Consider the following 25,605-nt stretch of genomic DNA (forward strand, 5'->3'; position numbering starts at 1 on the left):
TTGAAACAATGACAACCCCCCCCCGAGAAGACGCATTATCCTTATACAAGCAGTATGTTATTACTGTAAACAGTTTCAGAAAACAGCCAAGAGAGCTGACTCTGTTATATAGCACCTTATGATGACTTCTTGCTGTGAGAATCTGTTTACCTAGACTGGCAGCTTATTTTGCCGGCAAATATTTTCTTCACTTTTTTTTTTTAATATGTGACTTGTATGAATGCTGCGTATTAGTGTTTTTTTGTTTCCTAAGGTATATTTTTCAGGTATTGGAATGTCCAGCTTTCTTTAGCTGTATTTTTATTTTTACACATCTGAATAACTTATGTCCCCTAACTGCAACGTCTCAACTAACCTTTCTCACCCTTACACCTTGTGTGATGTGCCCAGCTACATCTGAAGTTTGCTTTGTACCAGAAGTTATTCCAACACAAAACAACTTGAAAGTGACCTTGCTGCAGTCTGTTTTTTGTTACAGCTAAGCTAAACTAAAGCAAATGAAGGTTCAGAATACTTCTTCTGAAGTAACTTGACAAATGTGAAGTTCTGGTGCTATCTAGATGGTCTTCCTGATTTGTCACTATAGTGTATGTTAATGGTTGTTGCATCTACACTGGTAGGGAGTGATTATAGCCTAGACTGGGGAGAGAAAAAAAAATGAGCTACAATTATTCCTACCCCCATGGCTCATTACTGTCCAGTCAACCAACTAACCACACAGCCTATCAGTGCTCCGGACATGCTCTGTATTTCAAAACTGCAAAAAAAACTAATCTTAGTAAGTTATTGTCTTAGTTTAATATTTTCATAAATGTAGCCTTCAGAAAATATTGTGACCAGGGTTAAATTGTTTTAGGTCTTTACTTCCATTTAGGCATGAATAAAGGACCTTCCCAACAATTTATACTCTACTATCCTACATGAACAACACTGCATCATTATTTTGATTGTGTTCCCTTACAGAAGGGATTTGTAGTTTGTCATTACTGTTGCTGCACTGTTAGGGATGGATACATACTGTATAGTTAAGTGTCTTTTGAATGTTATCATTTTTGAATTTTACTAAGAATTTCTACACCATAAAACTCCTGCCCCCCCCCCCCCCATTACTGTAACTTACACTGATTTTAGGGCCTGCTAACTCTGTTCACAGATAGTATCCTGCCATAGGTCTCTAGTGTTAGATTAAGTTACCAAGTAGTGATTGAGGATATTTCTTAGAACTGGGCACCTTTCTAGATTGGAGATTAGGTTACAAGTTACCACTACTTGTGAAAAGGTTAGGTAGTGGTGAAGTTCACTCCACTGGAGTTGCCTCCATTTTACAGATGTTCTACCATGCTCCACGGCAATGGCACATTTCACGCAGTGCGAAAATTAGAAGTTATGTACTCACCATAACGTTCCATCTGAGTAGGTAAACTTCATTTGTCAGCAAGCTATGTAACTTTATATTTTTTGTAATTAACCTGTGGGGCGTTTCTCGAAGCACCTAGCAGCTTGGGAGTCCATCACGACAGACTGCTGGGTGATTCGCATCATATCCAGAGGATATCAGATCCCCTTCTCTCTACGGTTGCTGACAAATGAAGTTTACCTACTCAGATGGAACCTTATGGTGAGTACATAACTTCTAAATCTGAAGTAGTTAACTTCATTTGTGCAGCAACCTATAGTCTGAGACCCCAAAGCCTATTTTTTTTAAGTGCTCCGAGTGTGGCCATAAGCTGTCCCTGGCGGATGGCCACACTCTGTGCGTGCTGTGCCTTGGCGTTGAGCACCTCCCTTCTGGTTGTATGGGGCAATGAGAATTATCCTGCTCCCCAACCGACTGGCTTTCTGCAGAAACTTTAGCATCAGAGGAAGAGGAGGGTAAGCATAAAGTTGACCGGGAGGTCAAGCATGCACCAGAGCGTCTCTCGGAGATTCCCAGGGGAGATGAGAGCGAAGTAGTCATAGCATTTTGTGTTCGAGGGAGAAGCAAAGAGATCGCAACAGGGCTGACCCCATTCGGCAAAAATCCGATTCACTACCTCAAGATTCAGAGACCACTCGTATGGTAACAAGATGGTGCGACAGTCTGTCCGCTAGGATGTTGGACCGCCCCAGAATGTGCATTGCCATGAGAAAACGGTTGGTGGAGATCGCCCATTCCCACACCCTCATGGCCTCTCGACAGAGTGGGTAAGACCTGGTACCTCCTTGATTGTTGATGTACCAGACAACAGACATGTTGTCCATCTGAATCGCAATCGTTCCTACAGGAAGAAGGTCCTGAAGTGCTTGCAACTCCAACAGCACTGCCCTCATCTCTAGGACACTGATATGCAATGAAGTCTCTGTGAGGTCCTACGTGCCTTGGACTGTCATGCCCGAACAATGCCCCCCCCCCCGAGGCGGGAGGCGTCCGTGGTCACCGTGGCTAGGGAGGGGCCATAGAAAAGGGGCATCCTTCCAGGAGGTCCGGAGATTGGAGCCACCATAAGAGGGCCATCTTACAAGCCCTGCTGAGGGGAATGGGATGGCTGAGAGGATAGTGAAGAAAGGACCACTGGACTTGGAGGGTCCACTGTAAGACCCTCATATTCAAACACGCCATTGGCAATAGATTGATTGCCGCCGCTATTGAACCTAGAGCCCTTAGGACCAATTCGGCTGGAGGATCTGGGGAATGTATAATGGCCCGCACATGTAGCCTCAGGATTCGTAGCCGGTCCGTGATCAAAAAGGCTAGGAGCTTGTTTGTGTTTAGTCTGGCCCCTATGAAGTCTATGGTCTGAGACAGGGCAAGAAACGCCTTCTCTATGTTGATAGTGATCCCCAGCCGGGAGCTAGACGAAGAAAGTAGTTTCTGGCTGCGCAGAGTAGATGCCTTGTCAGGGAGGTCAGGAGCCAGTCGTCCAGGTATGGAAAAACCTGAATTCCCTGGAGCCTCAGGTGGGCCGCTAACACTATGGTAAACACCCTGGGGGCTGTGGTGAGACCAAAGAGGAGGACCCTGAATTGGTAATGACTGGCTCCTAGCCAGAAGCGGAGAAACCTTCTGGATCGCATGTCCATCAGAATGTGGTAGTACGCATCCTTAAGGTCTATAAAGCACATCCAGTCATTCTCCCGCAATAGGGGGAGAATGGATTGAAGGGTGACCATGCGGAATTTCTCTGTTTACTGACAGGTTCAGGGGGGAGAGGTAGAGGATTGGTCTCAAGTCCCCCGTCTTTTTTGGCACCAAGAAAAACCTGGAGTAAAAACCCGATCCGCACTGGTCTGGGGGGGACATGTTGGATGGCTCTTTTTTCCAGCAACTGTTGGATTTCCGTTGCTGCGGCCTCCCTCTGATCGGGTGGGACATCGGGGAGGTATCGGGGGATGCGTGGGTAAAGAGAGAAGGGGATCTGATATCCTCTGGATATGATGCGAAGCACCCAGCAGTCTGTCGTGATGGACTCCCAAGCTGCTAGGTGCTTCGAGAAACGCCCCACAGGTTAATTACAAAAAATATAAAGTTACATAGGTTGCTGCACAAATGAAGTTAACTTCAGATTAGTGTGTTCCACATTTTGACCATTTGTCACACATTGCTAGGATCTGTGTTCCACACTGGCCTCTTACGACGTTGAGACCATGCACGCATACCCCAATCATGTAAACGTTGAGGAAACAACGGCTACTGAAGATAGTATGAACACAACTGTAGAAAGAAACAACGACCCCAATGTCAGATGTTAAAATTGTTTTCTATTTTTTTTCAAAATTTTTATCCAGTTTCAAATTAAACTATCCAATGCAAACCAAAACAGCTTTATACTGCAGTAGTAATCTTAACGGAAAATACAAGAAAGATGTCAATATACACTATAACAGTGAAAATAAAGCAATGCAAGAAATGTGCAAAAAAAAGGGGTAAGGATGATGTTCCAAATCAAAGTCAGCAACAATGGTTGGATAATCAAAGTACTGAAGGCAAGTTACTACAGTTATGTTCCTCAAAAGAGTACAGCAAAATTTCTAAAGTATCACAACCTTGTACCAAACTACAGCACATTAACCATATGTGAATATCCCTCTTTTGAAGGGCACTCAAAGAAATACCACTCACCTGGACAAGCTATACTTGGTAATCGAAGGCCCAAACTGTGCACTTGCACATGAAAGAGCTGGAGGAAAATGGGAATGAAAAATGAAACTTAAAACGGTACTTGCTTATCGCAAATGTATTTCCAAGGGGCAGAAATTTCTAACGTTTTTGTGAAAGTAAAAAGGGTCGGCTGAAGCGTGAATTACTTCTGCAGCATGTTGCTTATAAATCTGAAAAAGGAATAATGGCAAAATTCCTCTTCCTGGGTAGCGCTGATTCCTCTAACATAACAATGAGGAATGCATTAAAGATGCCTGCTGCTTCTGAGTCCTGTGAAGGACCAGTTTCCTTTCTTACATTTTTTTCTAAAGCATCTGGTAAAATACATATTCTACAGAAGTATGCAGAAAGTACAGTTGTGTAACACTTACCATAAATGTAGATGTTAGAGTGTATTCACTGTTGCAGTCATCCAACTTGGGTTATCCTGCCAGTGGTAGCCCTCAGTCGGCCAGAATACCAGTCTTAGTATTTCTGCATCGGTTGCTGTTGCTCCAGGACTGACGTCAGATTGTCAGTGGTATAAAAATAGGCAGCAGATGCCATTACATCAGTTTTTCTTGCCCCAAATGTCAGGAGCTCCCAAAAGGGAACCAAGTTATGGTGGAGTCACATGGTTTACTACTGAAATGTTGCAGTGCAATTGCACAGCTATGAAGTATTCCAACAATAGATGTTCGAATACTTCATGTGTGTGCAGTTACATGAGCGAACGTCATATTTACGAATGGACTGTGCATTTGCAAAAATAACATTCGCTCATATAAAGGGATCACGGTACAGTGCGGTTAGGGAAATGCATCCCTTTCCTCACTGTAGTGCGATCTCGGAGTTGGAATATTAAGTTGGGGGGGGTGCAGGGGGGCTTGCCCCCCCTGCATAAACGGGAAGTTAGGTGTAGGGATTAGGGAGTTACTGTAAGGGTGGCATTGGTGTTAATGCTGTAGAATGTCGTCGACATTTTTGGCATTAACAGCTGTTTTCTGACATTAGGGCCATTCGTTTAGTTGCAGTTTCGCTACAACACTTCGCTGTTTCGTACCTCTTTTTTTTTTTTTTTTTTAATTTCGAGATATTGAAAGTATACCAGCACCAGTAGAAAGTAAATACCAACAGCCCTGTAATGGTGACAAAGAGAGAGAGAGAGACAGACAAGGGGGCTGGAGGGTCAGAAACCAGGACAACAGTGAATACACTCGAACATCTACATTTATGGTAAGTATACACAACTGTACTATGTTCTTCGTGTTTCACTGTTGCAGTCATCACACCTGGGTTGATTCCCAAAGCTGAGGATCGGGTGGAGGCAGTCAAGAAGACTTGGGGCTGGCTAGAATGCTCTGCAGGACTGCAGTTGCAAAGCCTGTCTTGGATTTTGAAAAGATAGGCAGGTGGTAATGCTTGGTGAAGGTATGAACAGAAAGTACAGCTGTGTGCACTTACCATAAATGTAGATGTTCAAGTGTATTCACTGTTGCAGTCATCACATTTGGGTTATCTGCTTGCAGTAGCCCTCAGTCGGCCTGATTAACAAAGTCTTGGGTCCTACGTTGGTTGCTGTCTCTTCTTCCGTGACGTCAGGGGTATAAAACATGCAGCCAACGTCATTACATCAGTTTTTCTTGCCCCAGATGTCAGGTGCCCCCCTAATGAGAAGCAATTAAATCTATAAATATACAAGGTTATACCTCCAACAAAAAAGCAAATACACCAAAAAGCTTTTAAGCATTGTAAAGGAGAGAAGAAGTATAAGCCAAAAGAAGTCAGGGGGCTGGAAAGAGGGTAACCAGGACTGCAACAGTGAATACACTCAAACATCTACATTTATGGTAAGTGTACACAACTGTACTATGTTCTTCGTGTTTCACTGTTGCAGTCATCACATTTGGGTAGATTTCCAAAGCTAAGGATCGGAGGAGGAATTCAGATAGCATTAGGACCAGCTATAAGGCCCTGCAAGACTGCAGTGGTAAAGCCAGCTCTTGATTTTGAGAAAACTGGCAAATGGTAATACTTGGTGAAAGTATGTACAGAACTCCAGGTAGCAGCTTCTAGGATGTCCCTAGTAGGTACGCCTCTGAGAAAGGCTGTAGAGGTAGATGCAGCCCTGGTTGAGTGGGGTCTGATCCCCTGTGGGATAGGTTTTTCCATAGCAGAAATAAATGCAATGGCCTATCCATTTGGAGATGGTTTGCTTTGCAATAGCCTTCCCCTCTGTCCCTGCAGCAAATGCCACCAGCAGTTGTTCAGATTTCCTTTGAGGTTTAGTCCTGTCCAAGTAGAATCTAAGTTGTCTGTGCACATCTAAGGAGTGCAGTATCTGTTCCCCTTTGTTCTGTGGATAAGGAAAGAAGGTTGGCAAATGAATGGAATGATTAAGGGCCACACTGGATACCACCTTTGGCATGAAAGAGGGATTGGTCCTGAGGGACACCCTGTCCACATGAAATATGATGAAAGGCTCCACTGCCATAAGGGCCTGTAATTCAGATACCATTCTTGCTGAAGTGATTGCTAAAAGGAAAGCTGTGTTCCAAGAAAGGAATTTTAAATCTGCAGTAGCAGCTGGCTTGAAAGGAGGAAGGGTGAGTTTCTTCAATACAAAGTTAAGGTCCCAGGCTGGAGTTGGAGCTCTCTTGGGTGGTCTTAAATTTTTGGCCCTTCTGATGAACTGCTTGAGCAGTGGATGAAAGAAGAGGGGAGGTTCTGTGTTATAATGAGCTGAAATGGATGAGGCGTGAATTTTTATTGAGGAAAAAGACAGGCCCTTGTGAAGCAGCTCAGTTAAGCATTGTAAAATCGGAGGTAAACTGGGCACTGCTGTGCTCATCCCTTGAAATTGGTTCCAGGCACAGAATCCTTTCCATTTTTCACCATAAGATTTTCTAGTGCTAGGCCTACTTGCCGCTAAAATGATATCCATCAGTGGTGTACTGAGGGATGGTAAAGAAGAGGTTAGGTAATTAGCCAGGCTGCTAGGTTCAGTGTTTGAAGCTGAGGGTGCAGAATCTGATTCTCCTGCTGAGACAGCAGGGTAGGAGTCTGAGGCAGGTGCCATGGGGCCAACAGTGACACACTGCGCAGGAGGGGGTACCAGTGTTGGCATGGCCAGTCTGGTGCAATCAAAATCATCCTTGGTTTGTCTTGTTTGATCTTTAGTAGTATTTTGGGGAGCAGAAGCAGAGGAGGAAAGACAAACTGATTTTTCCAGCTGAAGGACAGAGCATCCACTTTCCAAGCTTGTCTGTGGGGAGTCCTTGGGCAAAATTTTTCCAATTGACAGTTCTGGGGGGGAGGCAAACAGGTCTATATCTGGGATCCCCCAATTGCTTGTCAACATGTTGAATATCCTTAGTTCCAGTTTCCACTCATGTGGGTCCATGAGGTTTCTGCATAGTTCATCTGCCAGTGTACTTTCCTGGCAGGAATTGAGCTTATAGATGCACTTGGTATTTTTTACCCCATCTATCTAAGGCTTGAGAATCCCTGTCCGAGGGGGTGGGACACTCAGCTGTAGTTGCTTTTATTCCTTTAGGCCATTGGGAGATTACCTCTGGGTCAGCAGTAGGATTCTTGAAAAGAAATTTCTGAGAGTCAGGGACTCTGCAATACCGGTCAGGTTTCCTGGGAGCAGGAGGTAAAGTATCCAGGGTTACACTGGATTCCATAAAATCATCATCCACAACATGCAGAACAGGGGGGTATATAGCTAAGGGTCTGTGCGGAGGTAAATCTAAAAATTCTCCGAGTCTCTTTTTGCACTAAGGGTAATCCTGACATTCCCAATGGAAGTGCTCTCTCAAAGTATGTAGGGTTTCACCAAAAGAAAAATCATCTGGAGGAGAGGCAGAAGGAATGGATTTCTCTGCATCTGAATCCTCATAAGCAGACAATGGCATTTTTTCATAATTAGAAACATCAGAGTCGTCGGACTCTTGGTCAGATAAAAGTGCTGGGGACAAGTCTCTCTTTTAGCTGGAGAAGGCTGGCTGCCCCTAATCAGCATAAGGTCTTCTGCCATTTTAAGCATCTGTGGCAAGGAAGCAGGCGCGTGAGTTTGGGTCATCGGTCTTTTAGGCATAGCTCGTACTCTTGGCCTTAGAAACTCTGTAGTTTTAGAAATGAAGATGCAAAAGAAGTCGTCAGTTTGTGTCAAACATCAGTAGTGCGAAGAAGCCGGTGCCTGCACAGCAGCTCCAGACCCATAAAAGGTAAAGACATCCACAGGTTCCGTAGTCAAAGAAGAGTCTCACTGCATACCAGACTCTGAATGGGTCTCGGTCGCGGCCTGCGAATCCATCTATGCGGGCATCAGGGGCTGCAAAAGCACCTCACTGAGTACCGGTGAACTGGTGACTATCTTAACGGAAGAGACATCGGCAGTTTTGGACCTGTACAGTCTTTGTCTGTCTTTATCCTTACCTTTTATCGAAAGATTGGTAGTCGGACGGCTTACCGAAGCTATTCTGGACTACAGAGATCGAAAGCTGAAGTATTTAGCTACAATAAGGGCCCAACGATGAATATTTCAGATGTTGAACCAAGCACAAAACAGGCAACAAGGGATGTCGTGGTCTGGGCCTAAACAGGTGACGCAGTAAGAATGGAAATCTTGGTGTGGTGTTTGCTTTCCACAGGTGAGACAATTGTTAACTTTTTCTGACATCAGTTAGAGCAAGAAAAAAGGATCCACAACGGGGTACTTCGCTTTAGAGGACATCAACTTCAAGTTCGGAAATGAAAACCTCTTGTAGCGGCCAGCCAGCACTCATGCGAACTGATTGTTTCAAGCTCCTCGGCAAGAAAGACTGATGTAATGGCGTCGGCTGCCTGTTTTTATACCACTGACAACCTGACGTCAGTCCTGGAGCGACAGCAACTGACACAGAAATACTAAGCCTCTGGTATTCGGGCCGACTGAGGGCTACCCCTGGCAGGATAACCCAAATGTGATGACTGCGACAGTGAAACACGAAGAACATTAGTGAATAAATAAAAGTAATATTACAGGCAAGAACTGCTGTCTACTAAATGAATACTGTACGCAAAAAACACTACCTTCACTGAACAGAAGTAGAAGGATAAAGGTAGTCCATTTAAATATCATGGTATGCAAATACAAATGTAAAACCCTGAATGTCACTGTTGAACAAAACAAGAAAACGTTCACAACACATCTGTTAGTATGAAGAGTCCGACAGATGGTAAACAAGTCGGCAAAACAACACTTTCGAAAACGTATAATTTTCATTGGATACATCTTAGAAAGTGCACTGAAAGGCTTTCATACCACTGCCACTCCAATCGTTAAATAGTGTAAATGTGAGTACAAGTCAGGATCAACCCAATACTCACAGTGGCATGACTACACATCATCCCAAGTTGGCATACATTCAGAAATTCAAGGAAGATGACATTGCATTATGAAGACTGTGAAACAGCTCTCAGGTTTATTTACTGTCACGGTGACTCCTGTCAGAAGAGTATGTCCCAGAGAAAGACCAAATGTGACCGTTACTCCTTTCCTGAGTCACACTCAATGTGATAGAGTAATATTTACTACTAAACACAACCCTTTTAAGGCTAACATTAATTTCTGTGAAACAACTAATTTCTGCACCTTGGAAAGATGGTTGCTATAATACGCAAGTACCCTTAAAACTTTTACTCAGGAAGAAAGTACATTTTAAAATGTATATATATATATATATATATATATATATATATATATATATATATATATATATATATATACACATATATATATATATATATATATATACATATATATATACACATATGTATATATGCACATATATATATATATATATATATATATATACACACACACAAATTACATGGCATCACTTGAGTTGAAACGATAAAGCAACTTTGGGGGGGGGGGGGGGGCTACTTTGCAAGGTACAGAATATCCTGCATCTCACATAGGATTGGGCAGGCTTTAGTGAACGGTACAAATAGTACAAAGAAAAGTATTGCATTAAGTTTTTACCTTGGCTTCCACTGCAGCAAGATCTGCCTTAATAGCTTGAGCTTCTGAAATGAGCACAGCATATTCTTCCTTATATCGAGCAATACTGGCCTCCAAATCTCGAATCATCTGCTCTACTTCATTAGCCTTCTGCTCATTTTCTTTGAGATCATCCTGCAATTTCCTTAGCTCATTCCTCAATGGTTCTACTCGTTTCAACATGTCAGCATAGTTCAGCTAAAGAAAGAAAGAGACTTGACTTAATCTTAACAAAACTATAAAAGCAAATTCACAATTATATAAGAAACATTTGGGAAGACACGGATGTTGATAGGACAGCTTTGAAAATGGCAGCATTTACTAATCTCTAACCAAAGTGCTAGGAGAGGCACACATCCAAATACTCATATGGTATTTCCTTTTTAAGTGCAACTTGCTCACAGAATCTAATTACATTACAGTTCTCTGCCATCTGTGTATCCCCCTTCATCCAGCACTCCATCTTTTGCACCATAACAGGAAACATGTTTGGGCTACAAAGATGCAAAGTACAACTAGACAACTGCAGTCAATACAAGTACAGATCTCACAGAACCTCAGTCAGAAGGTACTCCATTATCATGGGAGCATCCCATATGCAAGAAGTGTTCCTTTGCTTAAAATTCTTAAGCAACTGAATGCTTGACTCCATTTTGCCATAACCTTTGATTCTACTCTATCAAAGCAGGAGATTCCATCCATCTTCTACCAGTTATTCCCAGTAAACAAATGACACAAATACATCAAAACTAACAGAATTTGCTAAAGAGAAATATGTGTATCCCAAAGGCTACCTCATCTATGGAATAAACATCCCATATTTGTAAAACAGTCTAACCCTCACTCTCTTCAAAAAGAATTTGGACAAGTGGATCAGGAACCTTAAGTTCACTGTTGGTGTACTGCCCATGTCCCTTATGGACACAGGTGGTCTGTAAAATGAGTCGGGGCTCCAACATCCAATGACCCACTACCCTGATACTACCCCATCCCATACCCGGTGAATTAAGACATTGCCATATCCTGGGTATTATTGGTTAGGCTTGTAAAGGCTCTTGTGCCATCAGCCCAGTAATCACTTATGAAAACTACCCATGAATCCTCCTTAGGATATTAAGAAAGTATGCAGAGCTGCTACTAAAGATTTTCGAAAATCTATCCAATTACAAGAGAATACTTCCACATTCCTCCAGACATTATCTGCAAAGACAAGCCTGCATGTTTTCTGAAAATCAGTCCGTGAAGGAAGGCAGTATATTCAGGCTTGCACTCATAACACACCTGTCCTGTCAAAATAACCAGTAGTGTGGACCACACATCCTAGCTGTAAAGATCAATAAAGGCCTGTGGTTCCGACCAAGTAGTTGCAATGGGATTTTTCTTGAAGCAAAACTTGTGAAACAAACCATCACTGCTATCACTTCACTAGCTGAATAAAGTTTGATCAGACAAGGAAAAGACTTACCCTTTAACAGCAATGCCCCTACAATATCTACATAGCAACCCTCCTTGAAAGGAAAATTGGGTGCAAGATCTTCAGCAAACTGACTGGTAGGTGCTTTTGTGTGTGTGTGTGTGTGTGGGGGGGGGGCTGCTACACATTCTACAATGTCACATATGTTCCAACCACATAGAGGTTCTTGTCCTTTGAGACCGCAAGTTTACCTCATGGAATAAGCACAACTCCTGTAAATCAAAAAAGCAAAAGTACAGTTTTGTACCTACCATAAATGTAGATGTCCGAACAGGATAGCATCTGCAGTCCTAACAAATGGGTTGTCCTGTCGTCAGGCAGCCCTTCGGTCGGCCGGATTCCAAAGTCTGGGTCTGGCCTCGGCTGGTGTCGCACTTCACCCGACGTCATCTCTGCTGGTCTTCGGGTATAAAGGCATCAGCCGACGCCATTTTCCTCAGTGTTTCTTGCCCCAGATGCCAGTAGCCCTCTTGGATAGCTAAATTTTTGGGAAAATGCCAATGTTTCCCAAAAAGTAGAAGGCAAACACAAAAAATATGCATGTATGTACATATATACAAACAAATACAACATAAGAGATTCCCCCCCAGCTAGCTATTAGGTGGGCAATACCCTAGGAGTACCACAGAGGGGAAGGAGGGTGGGTAATCCTGACTGCAGATGCTATCCTGTTCGGACATCTACATTTATGGTAGGTACAAAACTGTACTATGTCCTTCAAGGATGCATCTGCAGTCCTAACAAATGGGTAGAATACCATAGCCAAACTAGGGGAGGAGGAATAAGAATTATGGTGAACTTAGGATCCCTTGCAACACAGCAGTGGCAAACCCTGCTCGGGATCTAGAGTATAGAGGTAAGTTATAATGCTTGGCAAATGTATGCACGGAGGTCCAAGTAGCAGCCTCAATAATGTCCTTGGTAGCCACTCCTCGTAAGAAGGCTGTGGTAGTGGCTGTAGCCCTTGTAGAATGAGGCCTTATGTTCTGTGGAATTTGCTTTCCATGATAGGAGTAACAGAATCTTATGCAATTTCCTATCCACTTGGAGATTGTCTGTTTGGAAATTGCTTTTCCTTCCCTTCCTGTTGCATAGGCTACTAGGAGCTGGTCAGTTTTTCTATTGCCCTTGGTTCTGTCCAGGTAGTAGCGCAACTGTCTATGTACATCCAAGGTATGCAGCAGTCTTTCCCCTTTGTTCTGTGGATTGGGAAAGAAGGTAGGTAGGTGGATTGCCTGGTTTAGAGACAGTCTGGATACCACCTTAGGCATAAAAGTAGGATTAGTTCTCATGGACACTCTATCTTGATGGAAGATTAGGAAGGGTTGTACTGCCATTAAAGCCTGTAGTTCCGAAACCCTTCTTGCTGAAGTAATTGCCAGTAGGAAAGCAGTTTTCCAGGATAGGTGTTGAAGATTTGCTGTTGCTGCTGGTTCGAATGGAGGGAGTGTCAATTTTTCTAGCACAAAATTCAAGTCCCATGCTGGTAATGGTGGTTTCCTAGGAGGTTTTACATTCTTAATTCCTCTGAGGAACTGCCTGAGTAGAGGATGTGAGAAGACAGGAGGATCGAGGCTGTATTCTGCAGAAATAGCTGATGCATGTATCTTGATGGAGGAATAGGACAGGCCAGTATGTAGGAGCTCTGCCAAATATTCCAGGATGTTGGCAGTATCTACTTTTGACACATCTTTCCCTCTTTCCGTACTCCAAATGACAAACCTTTTCCATTTCCCTGCATAGTTCCTTCTAGTAGAAGGTCTGCGGGCCTCAAGGATAATGTCTTTAACCCTTTGGGATAAATCTGGGTTAGATGTTCTTATGTAATGTTCCAGGCATTGAGTTGCAGAGTTTTCAGGTTTGGATGCAAGATGTTGTAGTTGCACTGAGTCAACATCAAAGGGATCAGGGGTAGAGTCCACGTGTCCCCCCCGAGACATGCTCCTCAGTAATGGATACCAATGTTGTCTTGGCCAATTTGGAGCTATCAGAATTATCCTTGGCCGTTCCTCTGATTTTCAGTAGTACCTTGTGCATCAGAGGAAGGGGTGGAAATGCATATGCTGTCAGGCCTTTCCAATTGAAGGATAGAGAGTCCACTTTCCAAGCAAGAGGGTGGTATGTCCTTGTGCAGAATTTCTTGAGCTGGTGGTTGAGTGGGGATGCAAATAGGTCTATTTGTGGCATTCCCCATTTCTTTGTGATGGCCTTGAAGATGTCCGGGTGTAGCATCCATTCGTGAGCATCCGAGGTAGTTCTGCTTAACATGTCTGCTAGGATGTTTTCTTTTCCCGGTACAAATATTGCCTGTAATTGAATGTTGTAGCTCAGAGCCATATTCCACAGGTCCAGAGTCATTCGGCATAGGGGGTATGAATGAGTGCCTCCCTGTTTGTTGATGTACCACATGACTGTGGTGTTGTCTGTCCTTATCATCACTTGGCCCTCTTTGAGGAATGGTCTGAAATTCTGGATTGCCAGTTTTACTGCCAGCATCTCTTTTTGATTTATGTGCAGGTGTAGCTGATCTGGAGTCCATAGGCCTTGAATGCACTTGTCCAGCATGTGTGCCCCCCAACCGAGGTCTGAGGCATCCGTTGTGATGGTTTGGCTTGCTTGAATGTTGTGGAAGGACAATCCTGGGCTTGCCTGGCATGTCTGAGCCCACCATAGGAACTCTTGTTTCAGGCATGGAATTAGTGGTATTTCGGTTTCTAAGCTGTGCTTGTGTTGAGACCATAAATTCTTTAGGTACCACTGTAGCTTTCTCATATGCAGTCTGGCATGGGGGACCAAGATTATGCAGGATGCCATGAAACCCAAGGCCTGAAGTACTTTCCTTGCTGTTAGTTTGTTCTGCTTTGCTAGTGTCAAGAAGTACAGAGGAAGTTGTTCTTTTTTTTTTGCAGTTAGGAATGCCATCTGTTTTACTGGGTCCAATTCTGCACCCAAGAATGTTATTGTCTGGGATGGGATCAGTTTTGACTTTTTTAAATTGACTGTGTATCCCAGAGCTTGTAGTAAGCAAATGACTCTTTGTAAGTCTTGTGTCAGCTTGCTTTTGTTGTCCGCTTGTATCAGGCAGTCGTCCAGGTATGGATAAATTTGGATTCCCTGAAGCCTGCAATGAGCGATTACTGATGCCAGGCATTTCGTGAACACTCTGGGCGCAGTAGATAAGCCAAAGGGCAATGCTGAGAATTGATAATGCTCTGATCCTGCAAGAAATCTGAGGTATCTTCTGCAAATTGGTCGTATGGGGACGTGCAGGCATGCCTCCTTGAGATCTAGAGTTACCAGCCAATACTCCTTGCCCAGCATGGGAAGAAGTTGGTGTAGGGTCAGCATTTTGAATTTTGGAACAATGATGAATGTGTTTAAAGCGGACAGGTCGAGAATAGGTCTCCAACTGTTTTCTTTTCTTGGTAGTAGGAAGGGTCTGGAGTAAAATCCCTTGCCCTGTTCTGTAGGTGGTACCTTTTCCACAGCTCTCATCTTTTTTAATTGAGCTATTTGTTTTAGGGCTTCTGACTTTTGATTTGGTGGCAGGTTTGGCATTCCTCTTTTTGCTGGTAAGGTGTGGAAATGAAACCTGTATCCTTGGTCTATAGTTTGCAAAATCCAGTTGTCTCTTGTGATATAATGCCAGTTTTTTGAAAATAAGGCTAACTTTCCGCCTAAGGGTGCTACTATTTGTTCCCTGGTAGGCGGTGTTAGAACCAAGTCACTGTGATTGCCCTGTTGCAGTGGTAGTGGTTGTATCCGTGCCTCGTTGGTTATTGCCTTGCCACTGGCGTCCCCTGTAGGCACCTCCTCTGGATTGGTTTCTGCCTCTGGAACGTCTATTCCTGCCTCTCTGATTTTTAGAGGAGTCTGGAAAGGACCAATTTTTGGAAGGCCAGTTCCTGCTGAACCTTGGGGGCTGTACCTGTAAGAAATCTTTAACTGTCTGTACAGATTTTGCCTTCTCTTCCATTTTCTTCATTACTTGTTGGGCAGGAGAACCAAATAGACTGACCTTGTCCATAGGAGCATCTAAAAGCTTTGCTTTAACATGATCCGGCAGGACCTGCTCTTTCAACCATGCATGCCTTCTTATAACTGTGCCAGTCATGGCTGATCTAAATGAAGCCTCCAGTGCATCATAGCCACATTTTAAAGAATGGTTACTAACCTACTGAATGTTATTCACCATTTCTAGAACATATTTCTTATCTAAGGAATCATCAGAGGACAGTTTCTTAGTTAACTGATCAAGCATAAACTCTTGGTATTGGATCATACGAAACTGACAGTTCAAAGCTCTAGCTGAGAGAGTAGCGGAGGTGTATACTTTTTTACCCCATCTCTCTAAGGACCTGGATTCCCTGTCAGAAGGGAGAGGGTTTTTAGCTGAGGTCGAAGCTACTGCCTTAGGCCCCTGGGAGATAGTCTCCGGATCTGCAAATGGAGCCTTGTATAAGTGGTGATGAGTGTCCGGTACCCTGTAGAACCTGTCGGGCTTAGCAGGGGCTGGAGGTAAAGTATCAGGAGCAGTGCAAACATCATTAAAGGCATCATCCACAACAGGAAGAACTGGAGGAATAGCTAAGGGCCTATGCTGCGGTAAGTGTAAAAAGGTCCTAAGCCTTTTCCTTGAGTCTGAGAAATCTTGTCCCTGCCATTGGAATTGCTCTCGCATGGCATGTAAGGTTTCCCCAAAGGAAAATTCCTCTGGTGGAGAGGCAGAAGGAATAGATTCTTCAGCATCAGAATCTTCATAAGTAGAAAGAGGAGCCTCTGGATGGTCTGTAATGTCTGAGTCATCAGAAGAGTCATCTGAGGAGCCTGGCTCAGGGGGCTCTACTCTGGGTCTCTTTTCTGGAGGTTGTGAGGCCCTGTCTGGGTGAGATTGGGATCCTCTTACTAAAGAGATGAGGTCCTCTGCCAAAGTAAGCATTTGTGAACTGGAGCTGGGCCTGTGAGAGGGGGGCTTAACAGGCACTGATTTAGCAGTTTTGGCTGCTTTAGCCCTGGCAAAGGCCTTTATAGACATGGCTGCAGGAGGCCTAGCAGCACCACGTGCTGGGGTAGAGACATCCAAAGGGATGGTGTCCGATAACTCTGGAGAAATCACAATTGTAGGCAAAATTTCAGAGGCCGATTCAGCTAGGGTAGAAGGGGCCTCGGTAGTAGTCATGGATTCGGCTGTAGATTGAACCGTTTGCTCGGTTTCGGCCGAAACAGAGACACTCGCGGTTTGCTTTACCGTGGTTTCGGCCGAAACCGCGGGCCGCGAGTGTCGGTCCTTTTCTTTGCGTTTTTTAACAATTTGGGTAGTTGGAGGATCCGACGGCATAATGTACGCAAAATCTGAGCCAAAAACTGTTCAGCAAACTCCGACCGACGCCTAAGCGTTCGTCGGTTGAAGGAAGCACAGGCTAAACAAGCTGCTACGTCGTGGTCTGGGCCTAAACAAGGTAAGCAGTAAGAGTGGAAATCTTTATGAGGTATTTGTTTCCCACAAGTTAAACAGTTATTTACTTTTTCTGACATAGGCTGAGGCAAGAAAGAGTCCCCAACGGGGTACTTAGCTTTTAGAAGTCTTCGAAGTTGTATTCGGTAGTAGTAATCTCTGGATCTGACCGACCGGCACTTGCGAACAGCTTCTGCTTCGGGCGCCACGCGGCAAGAAAGACTGAGGAAAATGGCGTCGGCTGATGCCTTTATACCCGAAGACCAGCAGAGATGACGTCGGGTGAAGTGCGACACCAGCCGAGGCCAGACCCAGACTTTGGAATCCGGCTGACCGAAGGGCTGCCTGACAGGACAACCCATTTGTTAGGACTGCAGATGCATCCTTGAAGAACATCAATGATTTCACCCCTAAACTTATAACAACCAACATCTGACTACACACTTGACCAACTTATAGACTACCAACAGGTAAAGCTGAATGCTGGATCCAACAAAGTAAAACAAAAAGGAGAGGTGGGGGGCAGTACAGAAGGGTATGCAGGGAATGTTCCTGTACAGATCAACTAATATGGTAGTTAACACAATGTTTTCCTCATCAGGGAAATGCTTTCCTTATCAGGGAGTGTCGAGTCCTGGAGTCATTTCAGGTCTCTACTATATTAGCCAAGGATACCTGGATCAACTACTAGGTTACTTGAAGTTACAGGCATTCTGCACTCTCAAACTTAAGCAGCTTATTAGAAGCAGGAGACTGGGAATCCAGTTCTAGGCATTTACTGAAAAGGTATCCTCAAACACTCGCACATGGAATCGACATCAAACTAAGCTCAACACAGAGCAGGTCTAGATATCTTTTATGCTACTTAATATTTTTGTTTGGCCCCCCACCTGAAACACACCCTTGCAATATTTAATGTTTCCTCAATCTGGAGAGAAGCCCAGCAAAAGTCTCTCTTCATTAGCAACATAACCTAAAATGTGGACGTCTGTACTGATTATGGTAGTTCTAAGCCAGGAACCTTGGGAGGAAGGTAATGCCACTTCCTTTTCATTGCAGCAGCCAATCCTACATTGAAAAGGGGCTGATGAGCACGCATTGTGTTTCATGTAGCTAAACATTCCTCAGAGAAATTCTTGCAATTTAGTGGGAAAGATATGGCAGGTACCAGTGTGGTGAACATCCATGCCTTAGGCTATGGCCTTAGCAGCATTTCAGACTGAGGCTCTTCCTAAGACAGGCATTTGCCTAAGGACCCGAATTAACACTGGGCCTTCCTGAGTCTCGAACTAAAATGTTAGACTTAATTATGACAAAACAGGTCTATTAATACAGCCAAAAAAACATGCACAGGGCAGAAAAATGTCATAAGCACGTGGTCTGTATTTTTAACTACAGCAGAAATCTGGTTAGGAGCAAGGAACCAAATCCTGTTGCCTGCCTTCAAAGGAGCATGAATATGTAGATATGAAACATCTAACAAGCCATGGGACTGGGGGGCAGGCAAAATGGCACCACACCATGCATGACATTTAGGCCTTACTAAGAATGGGGGGGGGGGGCACCAGGGCCTCTCATGCTCACTGACTCAGCTTTTACATATGGCAATGCTTGCATTCTTTCTTTGGTGGCATCATGTGCTTCCACCCATCTGTAGAGGATTCTTTTGAAAGAGGACACCCTCCCACATGCCGGCATTAAAATCTCCCTGTGCTTGATAAAAGCCTAAAAATTACTGACCCACTGGTACAGCATCTTTTCTGCTGAAAGGCAGCAAACCACTTGCAGGTAAGTAACCTGCTGGCTCTCACAAACACAAAATGGCAATGAAGGTAGTGATCTGTAGGTGAAATCTGTACTCCACAGGAACACACAATACTAATTTTTCTGACAACATTATGGACTTCAGAAAGCACCTGCCTAGAACCCCAATCAAAACTAAAAGTAGTAAAACCAAAAAGGCTAATTCAAAGTCATGTAGGGGTCGCCTGAAGTGGGAAATCCCACACCAAGAATACTGCAACATTGGAATAGAAGGACATCACATCCTTGATGACAGCCCTGAAGGAAGACCCACACCTGGAGACACTATCTAGCTTGCAGCATCTCAAGAAATGGTTTAAGGAAGACTGAACTACTGCTGAACAATCATGGAATGTAATACTATGAAAAAAGGCTGCAGAAGCAGCCACTGCCCTAACAGAATGAGATTCAAGTAGCAGCATGCAACTTGCATGCGACTCATACACACAAATCATGTGAACTCATTGCAACTGGCACCTGAACTCTCCTTTAAAGCTAGTAGCTTTTTTGCCTTTGTTATTGTAAAATTTCTTAGTAAATTAACTCAAGTACAGTACATAATTTGACACAGTCACTTAAAAAGTAATGAGCCTATACCTTGAAATGATAAATTCCTATCCTGAAGACTAATGAGTAACAGTCTAACTTTTTAGCGGACACACTTCTTCATTAAGTTTTTAATGGTTTGCTCTGTTCTCTCAATTTGCCCATTATTCTGAGGATATCACAGATTTGAAGTATTCAAATTCCACATTTAGCAAAACTAGTATTTCTAGCTTGAAAACTGAAATTCTTCTGGAATGCTATGTCTTGAGAAAATGGACCACTAACATTAGGATTGGTCGCCCCATTCAGTTATATGATCTTAATCTATATGGAAAAAGTCCATGTACAATAAAGCGAGTGATGTTTTTTGGTGGAACAAGCCAGCCCAGTGTCCATGACCTACATTACCATGTGAAAGAATTTTTTTTATGAGAAGCTGTACAGATGTCAGTTATAAACAAGTTTCTCTTTGTCTGAACGTTTTATGCCATTATAAGACTCTCTTCCTTTATACTTTAAGTGATTCACACATCTGTCACACTTCCAAATGGACTACAATTAACTATCTGCTACAAAAAACAGACACTAAACACAAAAAATACAAATAATTTTTTTTTAAAGTAGCACCAACAGCTGGTTCAGCCAAATATTTGTGATGGCATTCTTTAGCAGATGCATTATTTTAACAGTAGGAAACGATAGCTCTTGCACAACCAAAAAAACTTCCAGGTACTCTCAAGCAGACCTGTCTGCCCCAGAGGTATGATCCAACTTAATCAGCTGGTGTACCAGACTTCATGGTTTATACTACACTTCTGCAAGTCCAAGTGCAGTCTATGTAGTCAAGTTACAGCATTAAAAATGACTTTTCTGTCCATCCTTGTACTGATCATCTAGCCTGTACCTACCAGCTAACAGATTTGTTCTTTTGTCCACTAGAGTGATAGCCCTACAGCTTACTGGTACTCTTGGGTAACAACTGAGCAAACCAAGAAGGGAAGTGGTCATCCATAAGATAAGGATCAAATCTGTGTTAAGCCCTACCCGCCTCACTGAGCATGCGCAAAGAATCCAATGGGTTAAGTGTGTAACAGGCTGACAATGCACAATCACTCCTCTGCATGACAACCCTGCCATGATCTCATCTTCCATAGGAATTCAACCATGAAGTGTATGCTGTGACAATCTCTACAGCCACCCCACTAAAGTGAGTTGATCTGGCAAGCTCTTAACATTCCTTTCTCCCCAATGTGCCAGCTCCAACAGGTGCACATGCAACCAAACTGGGCTGTCTGGGTTTAAGTGGAGCAGGTTTAGATAATGACTTTTTGAATATATTTGAGGCAATCTGTGGTCTCATTTTACAACTGCTTTTTGCCATTAATCTAATCATGGAATTTTAGGTCATGACAGAAAATGGACACTTTTGGGTTTTGGTTGCAGTGGAGAAGTTAGCCATAAAACACTGAAGCTCCTACTACCTTCTTATCATAAATCAATTTTGATAATTCTTTTTTTTGGAGTTCAGTTCATCAAATTTGCTGACATTCATTTATTCAAATAGAGCACTGCCAAGAGTCAAATGTTCTGCTGAAGTTCTAGGAACAGGAAAACACATGGCACCTTCAATTTAGCAATGCAGGGACATGGCCAAAGCTCAATTTCTCTTCAGGGCAGCCACATGCATAATCCAAGGCTTTTGACAGCATAATTGAAAATGGATTCAACTTAATGCCAGAGCCCCCCCCCCCAAAAAAAAAATCAATAAAAAAATAAATCAAAGCCGACAAAGTTTTTCTTTAATTTTAAAGTTGAAGAGAGATATTTAACCAGTCTCAGCGCATTCAAATCACTAATGACCCAGGAGCACGATACTGACATTCCGATGCAGCTTACAGAAAAACTGACTGATACGGAAGACAGGAACGGCCATAAAAACAAGAAGTTATGTACTCACCATAACGTTCGATGTATGTAGTCCATCTCACCTTACAGTCTTACCCCTGGGTTCTGAGCTGAACCTCTGCTCCGACTCAGCCATACTCTAGCTCGAAGTCTTCAGCTGGCTCGTGGCTAAGAGGTATTCCATCATGCAACAGGCCCATTCCCCAGATCTTGTTTGCTGCAAGTGCGCGCGCACACACGTACTGAGAAGAACAACCCCCCCCCCAACTGAAAGGATCACTGACACCTAGAGACTATACCTCCAGGTCCCCAAGGAGGAGGTGGAGGGGGGGTTATTAAGAATGTCAGGCTAGATGGACTACATACATCGAACATTATGGTGAGCACATAACTTCTTGATGTTATGTAGTCCAATCTCACCTTCATTCTTACCCCTGGGACAGCGTCCCTAGCACCTTGACCTTGGGTGGCTCAGTGAAAAATACTCGAGCACTGTGGAACCAAAGGAAGATCTGCCTCTAGAGACCAGATCTAATTTGTAGTGACTAATAAAAGTATGAGGCGAAGCCCATGTTGCTGCAGCACAAATATCATCCACAAACATCCTAGCCTAAAATGCAGTAGAGGTAGCCACAGATCGTGTAGAATGAGCCTTCACTTTAAAGGGAAATTCTTTGCCATTGAAACCATAAATAAATGAGATGCAATTGGAGATCCAGCGAGACAAGGTTACTTTAGCGACAGGAACCACAAGTTTAATGTCTGAAAACGAGACTGTTGATCTGATTTCCTGAAATCTTTTGTCCTATGTAAATAGAAACGCAATTGTCTAAGAACGTCTAGCTGATGAAACTTAAATTCTGTCTTGTTAGAAAATTCAGGAAAAACACAGGCAACTCAATGGATTGGTTGATACTGACAACAGAAGCAACCTTTGGAATAAAAGAAGGACTGGTTCTTAAGGAGACCCTGTCTTTGCGAAACACCAAATAAGGTGGCTTAATCGATAAAGCTTGGAGCCCAGAGACCCACCTAGCTAAAATTATGGCTACCAACAATACTGTCTTCCATGACAAGAATTTTAGGTCACACGTAGTTGCAGGCTCAAAGGAAGCCAAGGTGAGCTTCTGTGAAACAAAATTGAGGTCCCATGGCATTACTGGATCAAAGACTGGAGGTCGGAGTAACATTGTCCCTTTCAAAGAGGCCCTACAAAGCCTATGAGCCATAAGGTTGGGCTCATTAGCAACGTGAAAGGTAGAAATCACTGCCAATTGCACTCTAATGGTTGCTGCAGATGATCCCTGACTGAACAGTTGAGAAAAATTCTAATATTGCTGAAATAGGAGCTGTAAAGTATCAATATGTCTTTCATGTCCCCAAATGGAGAATTCTCTTCCACTTACTGAAATAAATCTTCCTGGTAGAAGGCTTGTGGGAAGAAGATGACAGAATGTGGACCACTTCCGGGGAAAAATCATGAAGCCTGACTAGGGATGGAATTGGAGCAGCCAAGCTTGTCAACTTGAGGGTCTGGATGGAGGAATGGAACTGTCCTGACATACGAGTCAGCAGATCTGGATCTAGGTCCAGAATCCAGGGATTGTTCATTAGATAAGAGTTGAAGAAAGGGAAACCAAATCTGATGAGGCCAGTGTGGGGCAAACAGGATCCCTTTGCTTCTCAAAGACTGTGCTTTCTGAATTACCTTTGATATCAGAGGAAACAGTGAAAAGGCATACAGAAGACCGGAGGACCAATCGTGAACCAGAGCGTCCCTGGGCGTCTCCCCCTCCGGGGGTGGGGGGGTGAAGTAGCTGCTGCATTTGGCATTGACGGGGCTGGCAAATAGATCACAGCAAGGCTGACCCCATCTGCGGAATATTTTCTCTGCAACATATTTGCTCAGGCACCACTCGTGAGGCATTAGAATAGCTCTGATCAGCCTGCCGGCAATCACGTTGGACTTCCCCGGTATATGCGTTGCAACTAGAAAGCATTGGGAAGACACCGCCCACTGCCAAACTTGAAGTGCCTCTCTGCAAAGGGGGTATGATTTGCTTCCTCCCTGCTTGTTCAGATACCACACCAATGACATGTTGTCCAAGTGGACTGCAATTGTCCCTAGAGGGAGAAAGCTCTGAAGTGCTTGCAATGCTAATAGCACTGCTCTCATCGCCAAGACATTGATATGCAAATGGGTCTCGTGATCCTGCCACGTGCCTTGGACTGTCCTACCGAGATAATGACCCCCCCCCCATCCGATCTGGGAGGCATCCGTGGTCACCGTGGCAACTGGAGAAGATAGTGCAAAAGGCTTGCCCACGTTGAGATTGCTGGCCTAAAGCCACCAGCGTATATCCTGCTTGTATGTGCCCGTAATCAGAATAGAATGGGAGAGTGGAAGATACTGCAGTGATCATTGGGCGAAAGCAGCCACTGAAGAACCCTCATCTGTAGTCTGGCAAGGGGAACTAGCATGATCATGGCAGCCATGTTCCCTAATAACTTGAGAACCACTTTTGCCTTGACCTTCCTCAATGGTAGTAAGGCGTAGACCTGCTATTGTAGAGCCTGAATTCTCTCTTCTGGTAAGGCGGCCCTCATGAGCACTGTATCTAATTTGGCACCGATAATAGTGACACGCTCCAAGGGCAACAAGGCAGATTTTTCCCAATTTAGAGTAATTCCTAACCTTTGGCACAGTGTAATGGTGGCGTCCCTGGTCTGTAACAGTAGATGCCTGGCGGTGGCAGAAAGGAGCCAGTCGTCCAGGTACGGAAACACTTGGAATCCCTGACGTCTCAAGTGAGCTGTTGCCACTGCCATGCATTTGGTGAACACCTTGGGGGCTGTGGTGAGACCAAAGGGCAGGGCGCGAACCTGAAAATGACTGGCTCCCAGCTGGAAGCGTAGATGACTTCTGGATGCCCTGTCCATCTTGATATGGTAGTAAGCATCTGAGGTCAATGGAGCACATCCACACATCTTCCCTAACAGAGGGAGTATTGACTGTAAGGTGACCATGCGGAACTTGGACTTTTGTACATGTAGGTTCAATTGGCTGAGATCCAAGATGGGTCTCCGGTCCCCTGTTATTTTCGGCACCAAAAAGAATCTGGAGTAAGTCCCTAATCCTACTTGGTCTGTGGGGACAGGCTGGATGGCGCTCTCTGAAAGCAACTTTTTATTTCTAAATTTGCAGAATCCCTTTGACCGGGTGGAACGTCTGGAATTCTCTTGGTTGGCGGGGGAGGAGAAGAGAAGGGAATATAATATAACCTCTGGAAATTATCTTTAAAACCCACTCGTCTTGGGTGACGTTTTGCTGGGCTTCTGGGAATAAAGAAATGCAACCCCTGACCAGCTCCAGAGATGCACAGGGTTTTTCCTTCCTGCTCGCACCTAATTAGAGTGTCCTTCACCGTGGTTCTGAATAACGAAACGTCAAATAGGGCGTTAGTGAACGTAGACTTGAATGCCTCCGCGAAGTTACACTGGCGCATCCATGAGTGTCTCTTCAGAGAGACTCCAGAACCCACTGCCCTGATCACTCCGTCGGCTACGTACGAGATCAGCCTCATGGAGGGTGATCTGAAACTGACACCTGTGCTGGAGGGGGCAGAGTGTCGGTGCTGTAGGATGCAGCTGACAACCTGGCCAGCATGCTCCTCATAACCTCGAAGGCTGACCCACCCCCGACTACGAAGGTCGACTAACCGTAGAGGAAAAGGTAGTAGCCCTCAGCGCCAAGGAGATGAGGTCCGAAGCAGATGTCGGGTCCAAGCTCACCCGAGCCGAAGCACCGAGAGGAAGGCTCATAACCGATGAAGATCGATCAGAGCCATCCCCCACGGGTCCGACCGGGGAACTGTGGACCCTTGACCCCGTGAACGGAACCAACGGGGTTGAGCAGAAATCAGAACCGAGAGGCCAGGCAAAGCTACTGGAACCAACATAACGAGCCATGATCTCCGGAGCCAAAATTAATTTGGCCAGCACTGATGACTGAAGCAGTTTCTTCACTACTCTATAAACGTTCTCATTGTAAAGGGACCCCGAGGACCTGGAGGATATAGTTAGAGATCTGGATCTCCCTACAGAGGGAGACTTATGTGAAGGAGAACCCGGCTGAACTGGAGACCGGTTCCGAAACAAAATATCTGATCGGCTCTGAAAGGCCAGGAGCCGAAACAGACTTAGTCAATACACCACCTACTGCTGGCACCGAAGGCAATGGAGCCGAAGAAGGA

The 25,605-nt window shown here is 44.3% G+C and overlaps 1 protein-coding gene across 1 annotated transcript in view; it reads right to left on the minus strand.

The window, feature by feature from the left end:
• Positions 1-25,605, minus strand: part of DYNC1H1 (dynein cytoplasmic 1 heavy chain 1) — a 3,754,902-nt gene that overhangs the window by 880,228 nt on the left and 2,849,069 nt on the right. Inside the window, exon 66 of the mRNA XM_044073590.1 lies at positions 10,152-10,367. Within this exon, the coding sequence (XP_043929525.1) occupies positions 10,152-10,367 (216 nt within the window). The remainder of the gene's footprint in view (positions 1-10,151; positions 10,368-25,605) is intronic.

This window comes from Protopterus annectens, chromosome 6.part0 (assembly GCF_019279795.1).
Source record: "Protopterus annectens isolate FY-2018-M chromosome 6.part0, PAN1.0, whole genome shotgun sequence".
NCBI lineage: Eukaryota > Metazoa > Chordata > Ceratodontiformes > Protopteridae > Protopterus > Protopterus annectens.